Source organism: Acanthochromis polyacanthus, chromosome 16 (genome assembly GCF_021347895.1).
Source record: "Acanthochromis polyacanthus isolate Apoly-LR-REF ecotype Palm Island chromosome 16, KAUST_Apoly_ChrSc, whole genome shotgun sequence".
NCBI classification, from domain to species: domain Eukaryota; kingdom Metazoa; phylum Chordata; class Actinopteri; family Pomacentridae; genus Acanthochromis; species Acanthochromis polyacanthus.
Window position 1 is genome coordinate 557224 of NC_067128.1, and position 16992 is coordinate 574215.

Sequence of the window (16992 nt, forward strand, 5' to 3'; positions counted from 1 at the left end):
CTTCAGCAATGGAGGCTTTGAACATGGACCACTCAGACTCCATGTCCCCAACCTCCCCCAGGATGCAGGAGAAACTCTTCCAGAGGTGGGAGTTGAAAACCTCAGAAACAGGGTCCTCCACCAGTTCCCAGTTCACCCTCACTACACGTTTGGGTTTACCATGTCTGTCTGGCAGTCTTCCATTAGATTCAACTCACCACCAGGTGGTGATCAGTTGACAGCTCTGCACCTCTCTTCACCCGAGTGTCCAAAACATACGGCCGCAGGTCTGATGATACAACTATAAAGTCAATCATCGACCTTTGGCCTAAGGTGTTCTGGTACCATGTACACTTACGAGCAACCTTATGCTCGAGTATGGCATTCGTTCTGGACAATCTGTGAATAACACAGAAGTCCAAAAACAAAACACCACTCAGGTTCAGATCAGGCTGTTCCTCCCCATCACCTCCTCCAGGTTTCTCCATCGTTGTCCACATGAGTGTTGAAGTCCCCCAGGAGAACTATGGAGTCCTCAGGTGGTACCTCTTCCAGGAACCATCCAGAGACTCCAAGAAGGCCGAATACTCTGAACTTTGGTGCTTAAGAACAAACAACAGTCAGAGTTTAACCCTCTGCAACACAAAGTTGCAGAGAGGTGACCCTCTCGTTCTCCAGGGGGAACTCCAACAAATTGGTTCTCAGCCAGGGGCTCTGAGTTTCCCCACACCCACCCATAGCCTCTCACTCTGGGCACTCCGGAAAAGGAGAGAATCCAACCCCTCTCCAGGATTCTGGTTCCAGAACCCTTGCCGTGCGTAGAGGTGAGCCCAACTATATCTAGCCGGTATTGCTCCACCTCCCGCACCAGCTCTGGTTCCTTCCCCGCCAGTGAGGTGACGTTCCATGTCATCAGAGCTAGTCTACGCCACCAGGGGGTGGTGTGCCCAGATGCCCACTCCTGCGTACTGCCTGGTTGGCATAGCACCCAACCCTGACTTCCTGCCCTGCAGGTGGTGGGCCTACTTGGTGGTGGCCCTGTGTTCCTTCTTAGGGCTGTGCCCGACCGAGCCCCACGAGACCCCAAAGCTCGGCCACCAGACACACACTGACAAGCTCTCCCTCTGGCCTGGCTCCAGGGGAAGGCTCCGGTATCCCTGAATCACTCTTAGTCTGGTCTCTCCTCCAGGACCAATATGCCTTGGGAGACCCTACCAGGGGCTAATTCCCCGGACAGCATAGCTCCCAGGATCACAGAGACACCGAAACCCTTCTACCACGATAAGGTGGCATTTTGACAGGGGACAAAAAACAAAATGACCAACTCTCACAGCTTAAAGATGAAGCACAGCTCAGTATCTCTGGTTTTTCTTGGGGTTTTAATCACTGCTAAGAAGTACTCCTGGGTTTCTGTCGACAATAAATCCTGCTGCTTCTGAAAGCTGACTTCTCTTGGTGATTTTTGAAGACCTTTAGCATTTAAACACAGTCAAGTCTTAGACTCTGACCCATATCTGTCTCCATTTCAGTACACACCAAAGCTATAGTGTTCACTAGTCTTTTGTTGTTGTTTTTTTTTAGTTTAGTTTTTTGCCGTGATGGCATACAATTAAAAGTAATTACACCGGAGTTAGCTAGCAGCAGAAAACTAGAACAACCACAGAGCAGTAAACACACAAACTCCGTGTTTTGTGTTTCCTGTCTGGTTTTAGGACGACAGCGCCGCCCACAGCGAGCACCAGGACCCCATCTCTCTGGCCGTGGAGATGGCTGCCGTCAACCACACCATCCTGGCCCTGTCCAGAACCGGAGGGGTCCCCAACGACATCAAGACCGAGTCCCTGGAGGACGAATGAACCACCGGAGCTGGAATACCAGAGGAGGAAGAACCGGGGGGACGAAGACAACCGAAGGGAAAACAAAGGCGTTAAAGAGATGGAGGCGGAGGGGCTTTAAAAAAATAATGCTTCTTAGTAAACCAGCCCCCTGCCAGTCTCTCTCTCTCTCTGCCTCCCCCTCCTCCTCCCCTCCTCCCTGTGGTCCATGTAAACAGTAATTACCCCCCACCCTTCCACCACCCCTATGGACTCAGCTGGAGGACACGGGTCACTATAGGACCTCCTCTGTGGACAGAAGAAACAAAGGGGGACCCAGACCTCTCTAACCTCCCCTACAACGCTGTCTGGGACTCTCTCTCCTCACAGGATACCTCTTCTCTCCCCTCTGCCTCCCCCTTTAGCTCTCCCTCTTCCAGCCTGGTTGTCTGAGCCGATTCCTCAGTCTATCTCACCTCAACGTCAACCTCAGAAAATAACGTGTACTGTATATATGATATATATATATATGGTTCTATGGTTCTCAGTCTCACTCACCTCATGGTGGCTACCTATCTACCGACCAACCTACCTACCTACCGACCGACTGACCAACCTACCTACCCTCTGACCTTCCTACCTACCTACTCTCTAACCTACCTTCCTACCTACCTACCTACCTACTGACCTACCTACCGACCTGCCTAGCGATCTGTCCACCGACCTACCTACCTACCTTTTGACTTACCTACCTACCTACTTACCTACCTACTGACCTACTTTCCGACCTACTTTCTAACCTACTGACCTACTTTCTGACCTACCGACCTACCTACTGACCTACTCTCTAACCTACCGACCTACCTACTGACCTACTTTCTGACCTACCTACCAACCTACCTGCTATGTCACCCTCCAGTCCGCCTCTTCATCGTGCAGTTCATGAAGAACCTCCAGCCGTCGTCTCGGGGAACAGATGGATGAAGGGAGCTTCCTCCGTCTCAGCAGGAATCTTATCGCAGATGGAACTGTCTGTTCGCTGTTCTAGCCGCTAGATCTATCATTTCTCTGGTTCCCTGGAGTAGAGCTGCTAATCTGGATAAAGACAATTTTAAAAAAATCCAAAATGGTCTGTTGAAAAAGAGAAGTCGCCTTAATTCCACTCAGAAGAAACAAGGATCTGATAAATTACTCCGTGCACAAGAAAACGCTTTCAGCACACGTAAAAAAAACCGAATTGACGTCCAGGTTTCTATCCAGCAGCAGCAGATCTGGTTTAGTTTCTATCTGGTGTCTGGATCAACACATCTGCTTTAGTTTCTATCCTGGATAAACAGATCTGATTTACTTTCTTCTCTCAGCTCTCCGTGACGCTGTTATTCAGGCTGAAAGGATCAATTTAGGATCAGTGTGATAATCAAAGTTTCTAAGCTATCTAATAAGGGGAAATGTGCTTTTTGTTTTTTTTTTTGTTTTTTTTTTAATGTCATCCATGCCAAAGGAAAAGATGCTAAATGCTAAGCTAAGACTGATCTGAAGGTGTTGATCCAAAGCGACTCCTTTGGCAGGTTTCTGAAGCCTGGACGCTGCAGCAGGCCTGTCGGTACAGATGTTACCAGAAATACCCCGAGATATTTACTACGTCTGAACGCTGCCTCTTTATATTAGCCTAAATAATGAGCTTTTTTAAATATCTAATTAGACTAAATCCACTGGAAACGGTTAAGAAGATCAGAAGTTTTTAAAATCAGTATCTATAGAGCCTCAAAGGTCAAATCATCACCGTGAAGGGAATCCCAATCAAAGACATGTAAAGTGGTGATATTAGACTTTATTTTCACTGTTTGTTGGTGTTTTGTTTTTTTTTTACCCTGAGTGGAACTTTTCCAAAATCATCTCTGGCTGAAAGTCATGATGTTTTACTCTGAAGTCACAGATTCATGTTTTATTGGAGACTAATGTCCATAAATCTGGATTTAGGGCGAAGAAATCACAATAATGGGAAATGATTCACCTCTAGAGTTCCATGAGAAGATGGATGCCGTCTGTGCACGTTAAAGGAGAATCTCCTCTTAAAGAATTCTTCTGTTTAGAATCCTTAATGCCAAAGATAGTGGTTCTATGAAGCACGTTCAGTTAAATCAATGATCTGCTCTGTAGCAGGTGAACCGTGTCCGTAGGGAAAATAAACGCTTTTTAAGTGTTTTTATCAGATTTATCTCATTGACCACTGAAATTACAGTCATGACTCCTGATTTGTTTCTACCGGAGCCTCGTCTTTTAGCCCTAAATCATTTTTAAGCTGGTTTACCGATAAGAACTTTAGCTACCAGACTGGAAGCTGGAGAACATCCATCCAGTCTCCCAGCATCTCATTCATTCATTCACCTTCTGAACTTGAAGCAGTTTCTGGGTTTTTTCTCACTGTGGGTTCATTTTTCACTAATATTTAATCCTACAGCTCTATGGAAGCAGCAGAACCAGAACCAGGAGCAGAACCCCTCACAAATCTGTTTTTAAACACCTTCTCCTTCATTCTGTGGTTTTTATTTAAGTATTTTAAACATTTTAGATGAATACTGAAGACATCAAAACTATGAATGAACACATATGACTTCGATATTAAACAATAAAATGTTCATCTTCAGTATTAATCTACCATGTAGAAAATAATAGAAATAAATAAAAAGCATTAAATGAAAAGATCCAGACTTTGGTGGTTCTGTCACGAATACTACGTAGTGCAGATGTTACGGCTTCCATCTAGTTTGTTTCCGTACTTTTATCTTCTTTCGTCTGCTTAAACATCCTGCAGTTCAGCTGAATATCTAAAATGACTGTTAGCTACATGCGAGTCTAACTACAGACTGTTATGGTTTGTTTTGCCTGTTGAGCTTCAGAGGGCCTAAATGTGACGTTTAAATCGGTGAAAGTATTTTTTGGTCACAGTGACCTCGTTATGTTTCACCTGAGGAGCTTTAAGGAGTTTTATGCTAAGCTAAAACTAGCATTAAATAGTTTCTCCGGTTCCTATAACGTAAAAAGCAGTGAGCTGGTGGTTCTGAAGTGGATTCATTTTACTTTAACCTGCCTTCCTGTAGGCGTGTTGGAGGCGTTGATCTTCTCATTGAACTCTTCTCCCTGAAACATCAGACGTTCCTTCTGAAGGAATCTCTGCCTGACTGATGGTTTTGGAGACCTGGGACAGTATTCTACCCAGCAGGTTAAACCCAACCACAAACCTCATGAAACGGTCCGATGTGGACGCCGGTATCTCAGCCTGTTACACACTCATGTTTTAAAGCTGTTATCTCCTGGTTCCTGCTGGTCCGATACCTCCCAGTCAGCTAAAGCTCTATTTAAACCCACAGCTGGGACCTAAACTATGTATTTATACTCATTTTTTATGGTAATGTACAAAAAAGAATGACATGTTTTGAAATGAAACATGCTTTATTGTTGTTTTCATTTCTGTTTTGTTTTATTCTTGTCATCCCTTATTTGACTGAACAACAGTCCCCCTGTACCCGAGGTAGGAAGAGATGTTATGAACGATGTGATGCACCTTATGAAAATTAAGTATCGCTGTTGACTGAGCTTGAAATGTAACCGTCTCTGTCCCCCACCACGACGTCTGACGTACAATAACGGGGCTGGTGTGAACAAAAAAAGCATTTCAACAGAGCTGCTTCACACTACAACACAGCCCCAGTAAAACGACACCAAACTCCAGTGAAATCTGGATTTTCATTGGACAAAAAATATCTCAGAAAGCTCTGTTAGGTGTGTCTGAAAATAGAAAGGCCCAGCTTGTCCTATTGCTTTTAGAAACACGTGGTTTTGGAAAACTCGCTGTTTTCTGCCTGCTGACATCCAAAATTCTGCAGAAACGATTAAATAATGAGCTGAACTGCTCCTTTAGGGCTCAGAAACATCTAAAAATAGGAGCACATCGCAGCTTTACAAAGTATATTTAACCCTCCTGTTGTCCTCATTTACGGCAACCAAAAGTATTGTTTCCTTGTCTGAAAAAAATCCAAAAATTCTGCAAAAAAATTCCCCAAATTTCAGAAAATTTGCAAAACCTTCATGAAGAAAATTCCAATAATTCCTTAAAGTTTCCTTTAAACGTTTTATTTTGAAAAGAAGCCCCCAAATTTGGCAAGAAAATTCTTGTAAATATTTTCAAAAAATGAGTAAAAATCTTTTAAAAAATCCTAAAAATATCTAAAGTGATTCCATATATATCAGTGAAACTTCTAATATTTTAAGAACATTCAGAAAAAAATCAACCAAAATCCAGTGAAATTCTCTGGATTTTTAACATTTTCAACATTTTTTCCACCAAAAAATGTTCAAAGATTTACCAAAAATGTGCTAATATTTTTTTTCCACATTTCCAAACTTTAAAACGGGTCATTTTGACCTGCAGGACGACACGAGGGTTCAGATAAAACACGACTGGATGTTAACAGTTGAACTGTTTTTCTATTTTTGGGGTTTTTCTCTGGAGTTTGATGAAGTTCCCGTACTGAGAATGTGTACGCTCAGAAAATCAGTCGTGTGGGGGAAATAAAGAGTACAAAGAGTGCATTTAGAGATTATTCTCTCACTATAAGACACTTTTAAATGAACTGCCTTTGATGCCCAATTAGCGAGTTTTAATCCAGAAGTATTGATGTGAGCTGGACGGGGAATAAGAGAAACCGTCAGAAGAACCTGGAAGCGACTGAAGGAGGTTTTGTCTGCCTGATGTCGTCTGGGTGTTCGTTTCTGAAGGTTTCCTCTGCTGGTGTCAGGGTCTACATGTCCACATGTCCTTGGTGTTTCCCCCAAAGTGAAGCGCCATCCGCCTCATCCCATTTAGCTCAGAAAAGAGGACTGAACGCTGTTGTATCAATCTCCAATCTATTATGTTCACAGTTACTGTATTGCCCATTTCAGAATTTAGTGCCTTTTTTGGACAGTAGACTGTTCTGTAATTAAGATGTAGTATATATACATTTTTTGTACAGTTTCTTTGTTCATTTTTTAACTTGTGTTTATTTTAGTATGATATATATAATGTACAAGAGAATAAAGCTATATCAATGACACCAGCTTTATTTTTCCATCTCTCAATCTGAACACAGACTTTGACCCGACATGAAGTTTATTGAACATCATCAATATAAAAACTTTTCATCCTGTCTTCATCTTTAATAAATAAGCATCCAAGAGGTCAGAATGATCGACTTAAATGCAGATATGTAGAGAAGTCCTTAAACATCAGCGCTACATGCATCACGACAAATAAAATCCCTCGTATCCTCAAATCAACCGGCTCCAAAGCAGACAGAGAAATCAGACAAATCACTGGAGAAAACAAAACAAAAGCCGCTTTGAGTCCGTATTTCCACTCATTCAGTAGGAAAAGACACAAAGCTGATTTAAAAATGCTGCAAAATTTCAGTAGAATTTTCAAAAAAAGAGTGCAAGTTGTTAAAACAGTAGAAACACATTAAAGAGGCAGAATATTCCACCTTAACAGCCGGAGAGCAGCTTTCTACCTTCCAACAACTCAGTATTCGGTGTAGGTGTGTAAGGCACGCTGGCTGGGAAGCAGTGACGGTGTTTAAAGGCACAGGAATAAAATACAGCATCTGATCCAGCAAACAGCTGATTAAACATCCACACCTTCACAGTTTCATCCAGTGAACTTCAGCTGCTCTTAATATTCAACTGTTTATGCAGATCTGCTGACGTTGTGCTGATTCTGAGGCAGAGCTTTGATTGTGGTTTAATGTCACCGGAATAAATACATTTAAAAATGACATTAACTACAGGAAAACAGTTATTAGCATTTACAAACCTAAAGACATTCACATTTTCTGATGAAACATTCAATATTTGTGAGGAGTTTTAAATTGCTGAGTACATCAGGGAGGAATGAAGGTTAGAGGTGATGAAGTTGAAGTGATCATCTGACTTTAAATGTGACCAGATTAAACCAAATTACTGATGATCCACCAACCAGCTGCTGGTAGGATGCTGGGGGAGTTGGTGTCCAGCGGGTTCCTCTAGTTGTTCCATGACTTCCGGTTCTCTCCTCGGCTTCGGCCGCCGGATGCTCCACCAGCGTCTCCTTTGGCCAGAGCTGTGAGAGCTGCCAGGTTTGGGCTGGATCCAGACAGGTTAGCGCTGCGACGCTTCTGCTGCTGCTGCTGCTGGCGACGCCGTTTAACTCCACCTCGGGTCACTCTGTCGGGCCTCACCAGAACCCCGTAGCCGGGGTTGCAGTGGAAGTAGTGCTTCCCACCCACCGACCCGTCGTTCTTTCCTGGAGAAAGACCGAGTAAGGTTCATTTATTTTAACCTGCAGCGTACGCCTGGTGATAGTGATGGCATTAAAAGAATGTTTGATGGTTTCACTTCAATGAATGAGATGCAAACTGCCATGAAAGCAGTGAAAATGTAAAATAATCCCAACCATTCCTCTTCACTGCCTCTGAAGATCAGGATAAGGCTGATTGTAAATACAGGAGGTCCTCCACTTACATCAGAGTTTAGTTCCAACCTGTAAGAGGCTCCACCTGGTGGAACAACCAGGAACTACAGCTGATCTACTTCAGGTGTATCATCTAGGAAGAGCCTCAGGCTGTGGTCCTACCCACCAGGAGGAACCCTAACCTCAGCTTTACTCTAGTCATTCAAGTTTTTGGAGATCATCCCTTTACCTTTACTTTTATTTATGAGGTTAATTTATACATTTGTGCTTGTTACTGTGTCCGTGCTAAAATGATCATCTGTGTGCGTTGCTAACAGAATGAAGTGGTTCATTTTGAACCTGTCTGCTCCTGTTCTCTAGTAAAAAATAATTATTATTTACACTGACTAAAATAAAACATTTTATTGTGATTTCCAGCTGTATCATTCCAAGGCAAAATGTAAAGCATCAGTAAAAAACTACGACTGACCTGCTGGGACCTCCAGCTCCACTCCCACCCAGGTACCTTCTGCAAACTCGGTGGGTCCCACGTATCTCACCGTGCCGCTCTTATTGGCCCCCACCGTTACAAACTCCCCTTCTTTCAACCAATCAGGAAGCACAGCTGAGGCTGTGGCGTCTCCTTCTTCTGTATCAGAGATGATCTCCAGACTTTCCATCGGCACTGAGAGGTTGAGTCCCGTCCCGAGGCTGCTGGTCCGACCCAGACTGCCCTCCTCCTCACCCAGGATCTGCTGGAAGGACTTCAGGTCTGAGGACTTCACCTTCTGGATCTTGAAGGGGTTTGCTGCTGAAGAGACGGGTTTGGAAGCCTGAGCAGTAACTGGAGGACTTGCAGCAGCTCTTGCAGAAGCTTCAGAAGGTGCTACCCGTTGGATGTCATCCGTGGCTGAAGATGAAGGCTGGATGGAGGCAGCGTTTGGATCAGAGGCTTCAGAAGCTGATTGTTCCTCAGATGAACCTTGAAGAGCAGCATCATCAGATGGTTCTGGAGCAGTAGGTAAAGGTTCCAGCAGGCCTGAAGCTGGATCTTCAGTAGAGTCAGAAGATGTCTGGTCTTGTTGCTGCTGCAGTGGGATCACTGGTTCCATCTGACCTTCACCTTCTTGGGCAGATGATGGAATTTCATTGTGGAGAAAAAGATCACTTTGTGTCTCATTGGTAGAAACCACCTCAAGACCTTCAGACAGAGTCCCTGGTTTAGAGGGGTGTATCTGCAGTGATTTAGTTTCACTTTCTTCTACCTCCACTGAACCTGGAAGCTTCTCAGAGTTGTCTATTTGTTCTGATTGGTCAGTTGTGGCGTGTTTTTGTACGGTCTGGTCTTGAGATTCTATTTCTGTAAGTGGATCAGGTTCTTCTACCTCCTTCAGCTGGACTGATGGAGACACATCTGGTTCTTGCCGGTTCTTCTTGTTGGATGGAGGCTGGTCGGTCGTCTCTGCAGCTACCTGCTCATTCAAACCCAGCAGTGACTCTGGAGGCTCTGATTGGTCGGCATGAAGAGGTTCAGGACCAGCATCAGACTGTGAGGAGACATAGAGAGGTGAGGACCTCTGTGTGTCTTTAGTGTCCTCTTCCTCTTCATCTGGCACTGCCTCAAATCCATCTGCTCTGCTGCTAGATGAAGGAGGAAGGTCCCAGCTCAGAGTGTATATCTCAGACAGCGTGGCGGTGGAGATGCTGGTGGACATGTATCCACTGGAAGCTTCACTCACTGGGCTGGGCGTGGAGTCTTCTGTCTCTGGGATGATCGGAGGTGGAAGGGGGACAGACTTTGGGATCTCAGGTTCGATTGTGGAAGGAAGGACTTCCTCAGTAGGAATCTGGGAGGAAACCATGGCAACAGTGGTGTAAGTGACCAATAATAATGGTAATGGTTTAAGTCCTATCTGAAATGCTGTTAGAGTTACACCTCAATAAAATCTAGTTTATCATTTAACGTTTTACTTTGAAGTAAGATGGAGTTACAACTTTGAATTTCCTGTTAAAATGTGCCTGCATTAAGTGAACTTTCAACAGCTTGTTAAGATAAAAATGAACTAACTATGATGTATCTCCTAGCCATAGACTGTAGATAAAGATGGACGCATCGACCATGAAGACCCCCTTTGATTGTTGGACTGTTTTGAAGAGAATCTTGCTAATAAGCGAGTTGTGGCTCAGTCTGGGGAACTCAAGAACACAATGAACTAGAAAAGCATTGAGAGAGTGCCGTACTCCAGAAGGCTGCTCAGTTCACTAAAAGTGAACTAATTTGTTTTATGGACCCAGTGGTTGGATTTATTCAGGAGGTAGTAGAGAAGGAGACAGGAAAGCAGGAAAGACCTGCAGTAAAGGGCCATGAGCTGGAATCAAATCTGCCTCTCTAACGCAGTCCTGTTTATGAGTCACCCTCTCAACCAGTTGAGATACCTGAGCACCTTTTTCCTACTAAACTATGACATTTTTTCCATATTTTGGACGACATACTGAACTATGACTTTTTTTCCATATTTTGGACGACAAAATATGGTGCTTCCAGCCCAGCACGGCTCGATATCTCTAGCCAGACTGTTTTCCTCTGTTGTTCCCAAATGGTGGAACAAACTACCAAACTCTGTGCGTTCTGCTGAGTCCCTTTCTACTTTTAAGAGACAATTGAAGATTCAGTTGTTCAGAGAACACCTCGGCACTTAATCTGACTCCACCTTAAGGGTAGAATAAGTCAGGTGGTCCAAAACCCAGCACTTATTTAGCGCTGACAAAGATAAAAAAAAAAGGGGGGGGGGGGGGGGGGGTTGGCAATTCTTCTGCAACGTGATGGCAACACCTTTGACCAATTGCACTTGAAGCACTTTTTGCACTTCCTACAGCTTTTTCCTTATGTCTGAATTCTTGCTTGTGTTGTACGTCGCTTTGGACAAAAGCATCTGCTAAATGAAATTGTAGAATTGTAGACATACTAAACTATAACGTTTTTTCCATATTTTGGACGACATACTAAACTATGACGTTTTTTCCATATTTTGGACGACATACGAAACTATGACGTTTTTTCCCATATTTTGGACGACATACGAAACTGACGTTTTTTCCCATATTTTGGACAACATACTAAACTATGACTTTTTTCCCAGATTTTGGACGACATACTAAACTAAGACTTTTTTCCATATTTTGGACGACATACTAAACTATGACGTTTTTTCCCATATTTTGGACGACATACTAAACTATGACGTTTTTCCATATTTTGGACGACATACTACACTATGACGTTTTTTCCCATATTTTGGACGACATACGAAACTATGACGTTTTTTCCATATTTTGGACGACATACGAAACTATGACGTTTTTTCCCATATTTTGGACGACATACGAAACTATGACGTTTTTTCCCATATTTTGGACGACATACTAAACTATGACGTTTTTCCATATTTTGGACGACATACGAAACTATGACGTTTTTTCCCATATTTTGGACGACATACGAAACTATGACGTTTTTCCATATTTTGGACGACATACGAAACTATGACGTTTTTTCCCATATTTTGGACGACATACGAAACTATGACGTTTTTTCCCATATTTTGGACGACATACGAAACTATGACGTTTTTTCCATATTTTGGACGACATACGAAACTATGACGTTTTTTCCCATATTTTGGACGACATACGAAACTATGACGTTTTTTCCCATATTTTGGACGACATACGAAACTATGACGTTTTTTCCCATATTTTGGACGACATACGAAACTATGACGTTTTTTCCATATTTTGGACGACATACTAAACTATGACGTTTTTTCCCATATTTTGGACAACATACTAAACTATGACTTTTTTCCCAGATTTTGGACGACATACTAAACTAAGACTTTTTTCCATATTTTGGACGACATACTAAACTATGACGTTTTTCCATATTTTGGACGACATACTACACTATGACGTTTTTCCATATTTTGGACGACATACTAAACTATGACGTTTTTTCCCATATTTTGGACGACATACTAAACTAAGACTTTTTTCCATATTTTGGACGACATACTGAACTATGACTTTTTTTTCCATATTTTGGACGACAAAATATGGTGCTTCCAGCCCAGCACGGCTCGATATCTCTAGCCAGACTGTTTTCCTCTGTTGTTCCCAAATGGTGGAACAAACTACCAAACTCGGTGCATTCTGCTGAGTTCCTTTCTACTTTTAAAAGACAATTGAAGATTCAGTTGTTCAGAGAACACCTCGGCACTTAATCTGACTCCACCTTAAGGGTAGAATAAGTCAGGTGGTCCAAAACCCAGCACATATTTAGCGCTGACAAAGATAAAAAAAATTAAATAAAAACAAAGGGGGGGGGGGGGGGGTTGGCAATTCTTCTGCAACGTGATGGCAACACCTTTGACCAATTGCACTTGAAGCACTTTTTGCACTTCCTACAGCTTTTTCCTTATGTCTGAATTCTTGCTTGTGTTGTACGTCGCTTTGGACAAAAGCATCTGCTAAATGAAATTGTAGAATTGTAGACATACTAAACTATAACGTTTTTTCCATATTTTGGACGACATACTAAACTAAGACTTTTTTCCATATTTTGGACGACATACGAAACTATGACGTTTTTTCCCATATTTTGGACGACATACGAAACTATGACATTTTTTCCATATTTTGGACAACATACTAAACTATAACGTTTTTTCCATATTTTGGACGACATACTAAACTAAGACTTTTTTCCATATTTTGGACGACATACGAAACTATGACGTTTTTTCCCATATTTTGGACGACATACGAAACTATGACATTTTTTCCATATTTTGGACAACATACTAAACTATAACGTTTTTTCCATATTTTGGACGACATACGAAACTATGACTTTTTTCCCAGATTTTGGACGACATACTAAACTATGACTTTTTTCCCATATTTTGGACGACATACTAAACTATGACTTTTTTTCCCATATTTTGGACGACATACTAAACTATGACATTTTTCCCATATTTTGGACGACATACTAAACTATGACTTTTTTCCCAGATTTTGGACGACATACTAAACTATGACTTTTTTCTCAGATTTTGGACGACATACTAAACTATGACGTTTTTCCATATTTTGGACGACATACTAAACTATGACTTTTTTCCATATTTTGGACGACATACTAAACTATGATGTTTTTTCCCATATTTTGGACGACATACTAAACTATGACTTTTTTTCCATATTTTGGACGACATACTAAACTATGACTTTTTTCCATATTTTGGACGACATAATAAACAAGAAAAGCACTCAGAGAGTGCTGTACTTTGCCGAAGCTGCTCAGTTGATGTATGACTTCCGACAGATGTAATCTTTCATAAAAAATTCCCTTGCGCTGAACAGACGCAAGTGTCATGCATGTGCATGTTACATATTTATACCGTGTAAATTCCTCTTATAAAGGTCTGTTGATCAGTTCATCACTTTTGGCAAGCCTTTGTTTTGCTGATGTTAAAATAACCGTTCCCTCCATACTTTAATTTCGAAGATGTATTTTTCATGTTATGGGCTTTTATTTTGTCATCATTCCAGCGGCACAGGAAGTGTTCATCTAAGAAGGGCTGCCGAAAAGTCTGAAAATTCCCATGAAGAAGAAAAACAACGGTTCCATCTGTTTCTGTCTCTAAAGGATGTGTCTGAAATTAGAAGCAGCTGGAATGGAGACCAGCTCTGACGGCTCTGAAGAAAGGAGTTAAGGACAGAAAGGTGAATTTGTGTTCAAAATAAGGCTGAACATAAAAAAAGGCTTTGTGAAACATCAGGAGCTTTACCATTTTCTGGCTGGGGTTTGCTACATACATGACCTAAATATGTAGCGGGACTCAGAAACCCCCCACAGTTTAATCATTCGTTCCTTGGATGATTTCCAACTGATAAATCAGTGTCAGCAGGTAACTGACACAGTGTTCACATCATGGTTACAGCGACGCCATGCCAGCAGCTATATCTGACAATGGGAAATCCTTAACAAAGCCGTGGATCCAGACTATAAGCCACATCACTGCCAAAATCTAATCACTTGGTCCTTGTGTCATTTCTGACCTTCCCTGAAAATTTTATCCAAATATGTTGGTCTATTTTAGAGTGATGTTTCACACAGACAGACAGACAGATTCACAGACAAACGTGCGCCAATCGTCACATAACTCCACCATTCCTTGGGGGAGTAATAATGATCCATAGATCTGCTCTCAAACACACCCTGCTTTCTCATCTCTTCCACTCTAAAGGCAGCAATAATCTGCTAAATGAACACGAAGCTGCATTAAAAAAAAAAAGGTGAAACCAGTGACTGAGATCGTAAACTGATCAGCAAAATGTTTCCTGAGGAACCAAATCAGGTGAGAAATATGCTCATTTTCTCATAGACTTCTATAGAATTGGATTTCTTTTTGCAGCCCAGAGGAGTTGCCCCCTGCTGGCTGTTAGAAAGAATGCAGCTTTAAGGCACTTCTGCATTGGTTTCGCTCTCTAGATCAGTAGACGACATCCTGCTATCACATGCAGTCAGTGGTCATGTGTGCATTTAATACGTTAGTTCCACTGACCTAAAAATGGTCGGGCTGTTAGCACACTGTTCTGTTTCTGTCCACATCTAGTAGACACACAACTACACCAGCCTTTATCCAGATGCTCATTAGCTCCTTATCTTGTTACCATCATTGTGCATTTACTCATTTATCTGCTGTCTGATGCTGATGAGAGCCGTGAGAGTGAATGAAAACAGTAAAATCATAACTAAGAAAAAACAACTAAAAGATGCTAGAATGTAAGTAGAGCTGAGTGTTTGGAGATCATTATTCAGAGGTTCATTAGTATGAATGACTTCTACAGGCTCTGTAAAATAACATAATAAGTGTGCTTTAATTAAAGTCAGCTACTGGTTGCTCTGTTTAGAGATGCTGTTCTTCTTATTTATTCCATGAGTGTAACAGAAAAGCCATAACCTTCACTGCTTTCAGACTAGCATTTAAACCCTCCTCCTGGTAGATGAAGCCCTAATGGCTCCACGTTTCAGACGAGCTCTCAGAGAACAATCCCAGCGGATCTCTCAGGTCAGAAGGTGCCGATATTCTCCATATTCAGAGCTTGTTCAGAATGCAGGGGGACAGCGTCTAGCATTTATGCAGCTGAAGAGTGGATGGTAGACCTCGTGACACCATATTCTCACAAAAGATCTTTTTAATTCAGTCAAGAATTCTCCTTCAGCCATTATCTGGGCTGTAGGTTGCTGTAAGTTCACTGATCAGCTACAGCATTAAACCTGCTGCTTGGTAAAGTGTAGAAGACTGAAACCAGGCATTCATCTGGACTTTACTTTGACATGTAGCGCCCTAAACACAGCTGCACACCAACCAGACCTCCATCATGGTGAAAGAATGACAGCAGCTTCCTCCAGCTGGTTAAAACTATTCAGGAATGGCTCGAGGAACACGACCAAAAGCTCAAAGTGTGGACCCAACCTGTTAATTCTCCAAATTCCAGTCCCATTAAACAGCCATGGAAAGTACTGAAATAAGACCAAACCATGGAAGCCCCACTAAGGGACACCACAGGACACCACCAGAGGTCTTGAATCAACAGCATCAAGGATTAGAGATGTTTTAGAGGCAGGTTGTTGGACCTACAGACTGTTAAGCTGGTGGTTTGGTTACTGATTGGCATTTACAATGTGAATCCAAGCATGTGTGAGTACATTCATATATGTATTTTTCCCAAAATTAATGTGAAATCTCTTTCCACAAATGAAGATCTAGTATCTAATTCATAGTTAAGGAATTAATAAATCACAATACAAGAAAAATACAATAATAAAGGCTTATCTGAGACAATAACGTCTGTTTTTTATGGAGAATAAATAACATTAGAATGGTCTCACTGTGGTAGATCCAAACATATGGTCAGACAAGAGTACAGCAGGAATCCAACATGACAAATCAGTGTTGGCTGATTATTTAAGGAGCAGGTAAGAAGAATCTAGAGATGGTTTACAGATACCTGTAATGATGGAGAACCTACTGGCTGCTGATGTTTGCTCATGCCTTCTTCAACGCTGGCCGACTGCACCACGATGCGTGGCAAACCCTGTGAAGGAGTTTAAAAACATTAAAGTGATTTCAGATACAACATCTAAAGCATCTCCAAGCTGGTTATCAGCACGGACAGGTTTCCAGAAGAAATCATGTTTGGCGTCATTTCAGTCAAACCTGGAGATCGAACATGAATATCAGATATCCAACACAAGTGGTGATTATCATCCATCTGTCCATCCATCCATCCATCCATCCATCCATTATCATCCATCTGTCCATCCATCCATCCATCCATCCATTATCATCCATCTGTCCATCCATCCATCCATCCATCCATTATCATCCATCCGTCCATCCATCCAATCTCAATCGTCTGTCCATCCATCATCATCCATCCGTCCATCCATCATCCATCCATCCATCCATCCATCATCCGTCCATCCATCCATCCATCCATTATCCGTCCATCCATCCATCCATTATCATCCACCCATCCGTCCGTCCATCCATCCATCCATTATCATCCATCCGTCCATCCATCATCCATCCATCCATCCATTATCCGTCCATCCATCCAATCTCAATCGTCCGTCCATCCATCCATTATCATCCATCCGTC

The 16992-nt window shown here is 42.2% G+C and overlaps 2 protein-coding genes across 2 annotated transcripts in view; one reads left to right on the top strand and one right to left on the bottom strand.

Moving 5' to 3' along the window:
• LOC110967532 (homeobox-containing protein 1) overlaps nucleotides 1–6892 on the top strand; it is a 41908-nt gene extending 35016 nt beyond the window's left edge. The window contains 1 exon segment of the mRNA XM_051960568.1: nucleotides 1692–6892. Coding sequence (XP_051816528.1) covers nucleotides 1692–1835 — 144 coding nt within the window. The 3' untranslated portion in view covers nucleotides 1836–6892.
• LOC110960597 (kinesin-like protein KIF13B) overlaps nucleotides 6881–16992 on the bottom strand; it is a 60110-nt gene continuing 49998 nt past the window's right edge. Inside the window, exons 39-41 of the mRNA XM_051960567.1 lie at nucleotides 16360–16425; nucleotides 8750–10106; nucleotides 6881–8112 (exon numbers count right to left, since the gene is read on the bottom strand). Of these exons, the coding sequence (XP_051816527.1) occupies nucleotides 7853–8112; nucleotides 8750–10106; nucleotides 16360–16425 (1683 nt within the window). The 3' untranslated portion in view covers nucleotides 6881–7852. The remainder of the gene's footprint in view (nucleotides 8113–8749; nucleotides 10107–16359; nucleotides 16426–16992) is intronic.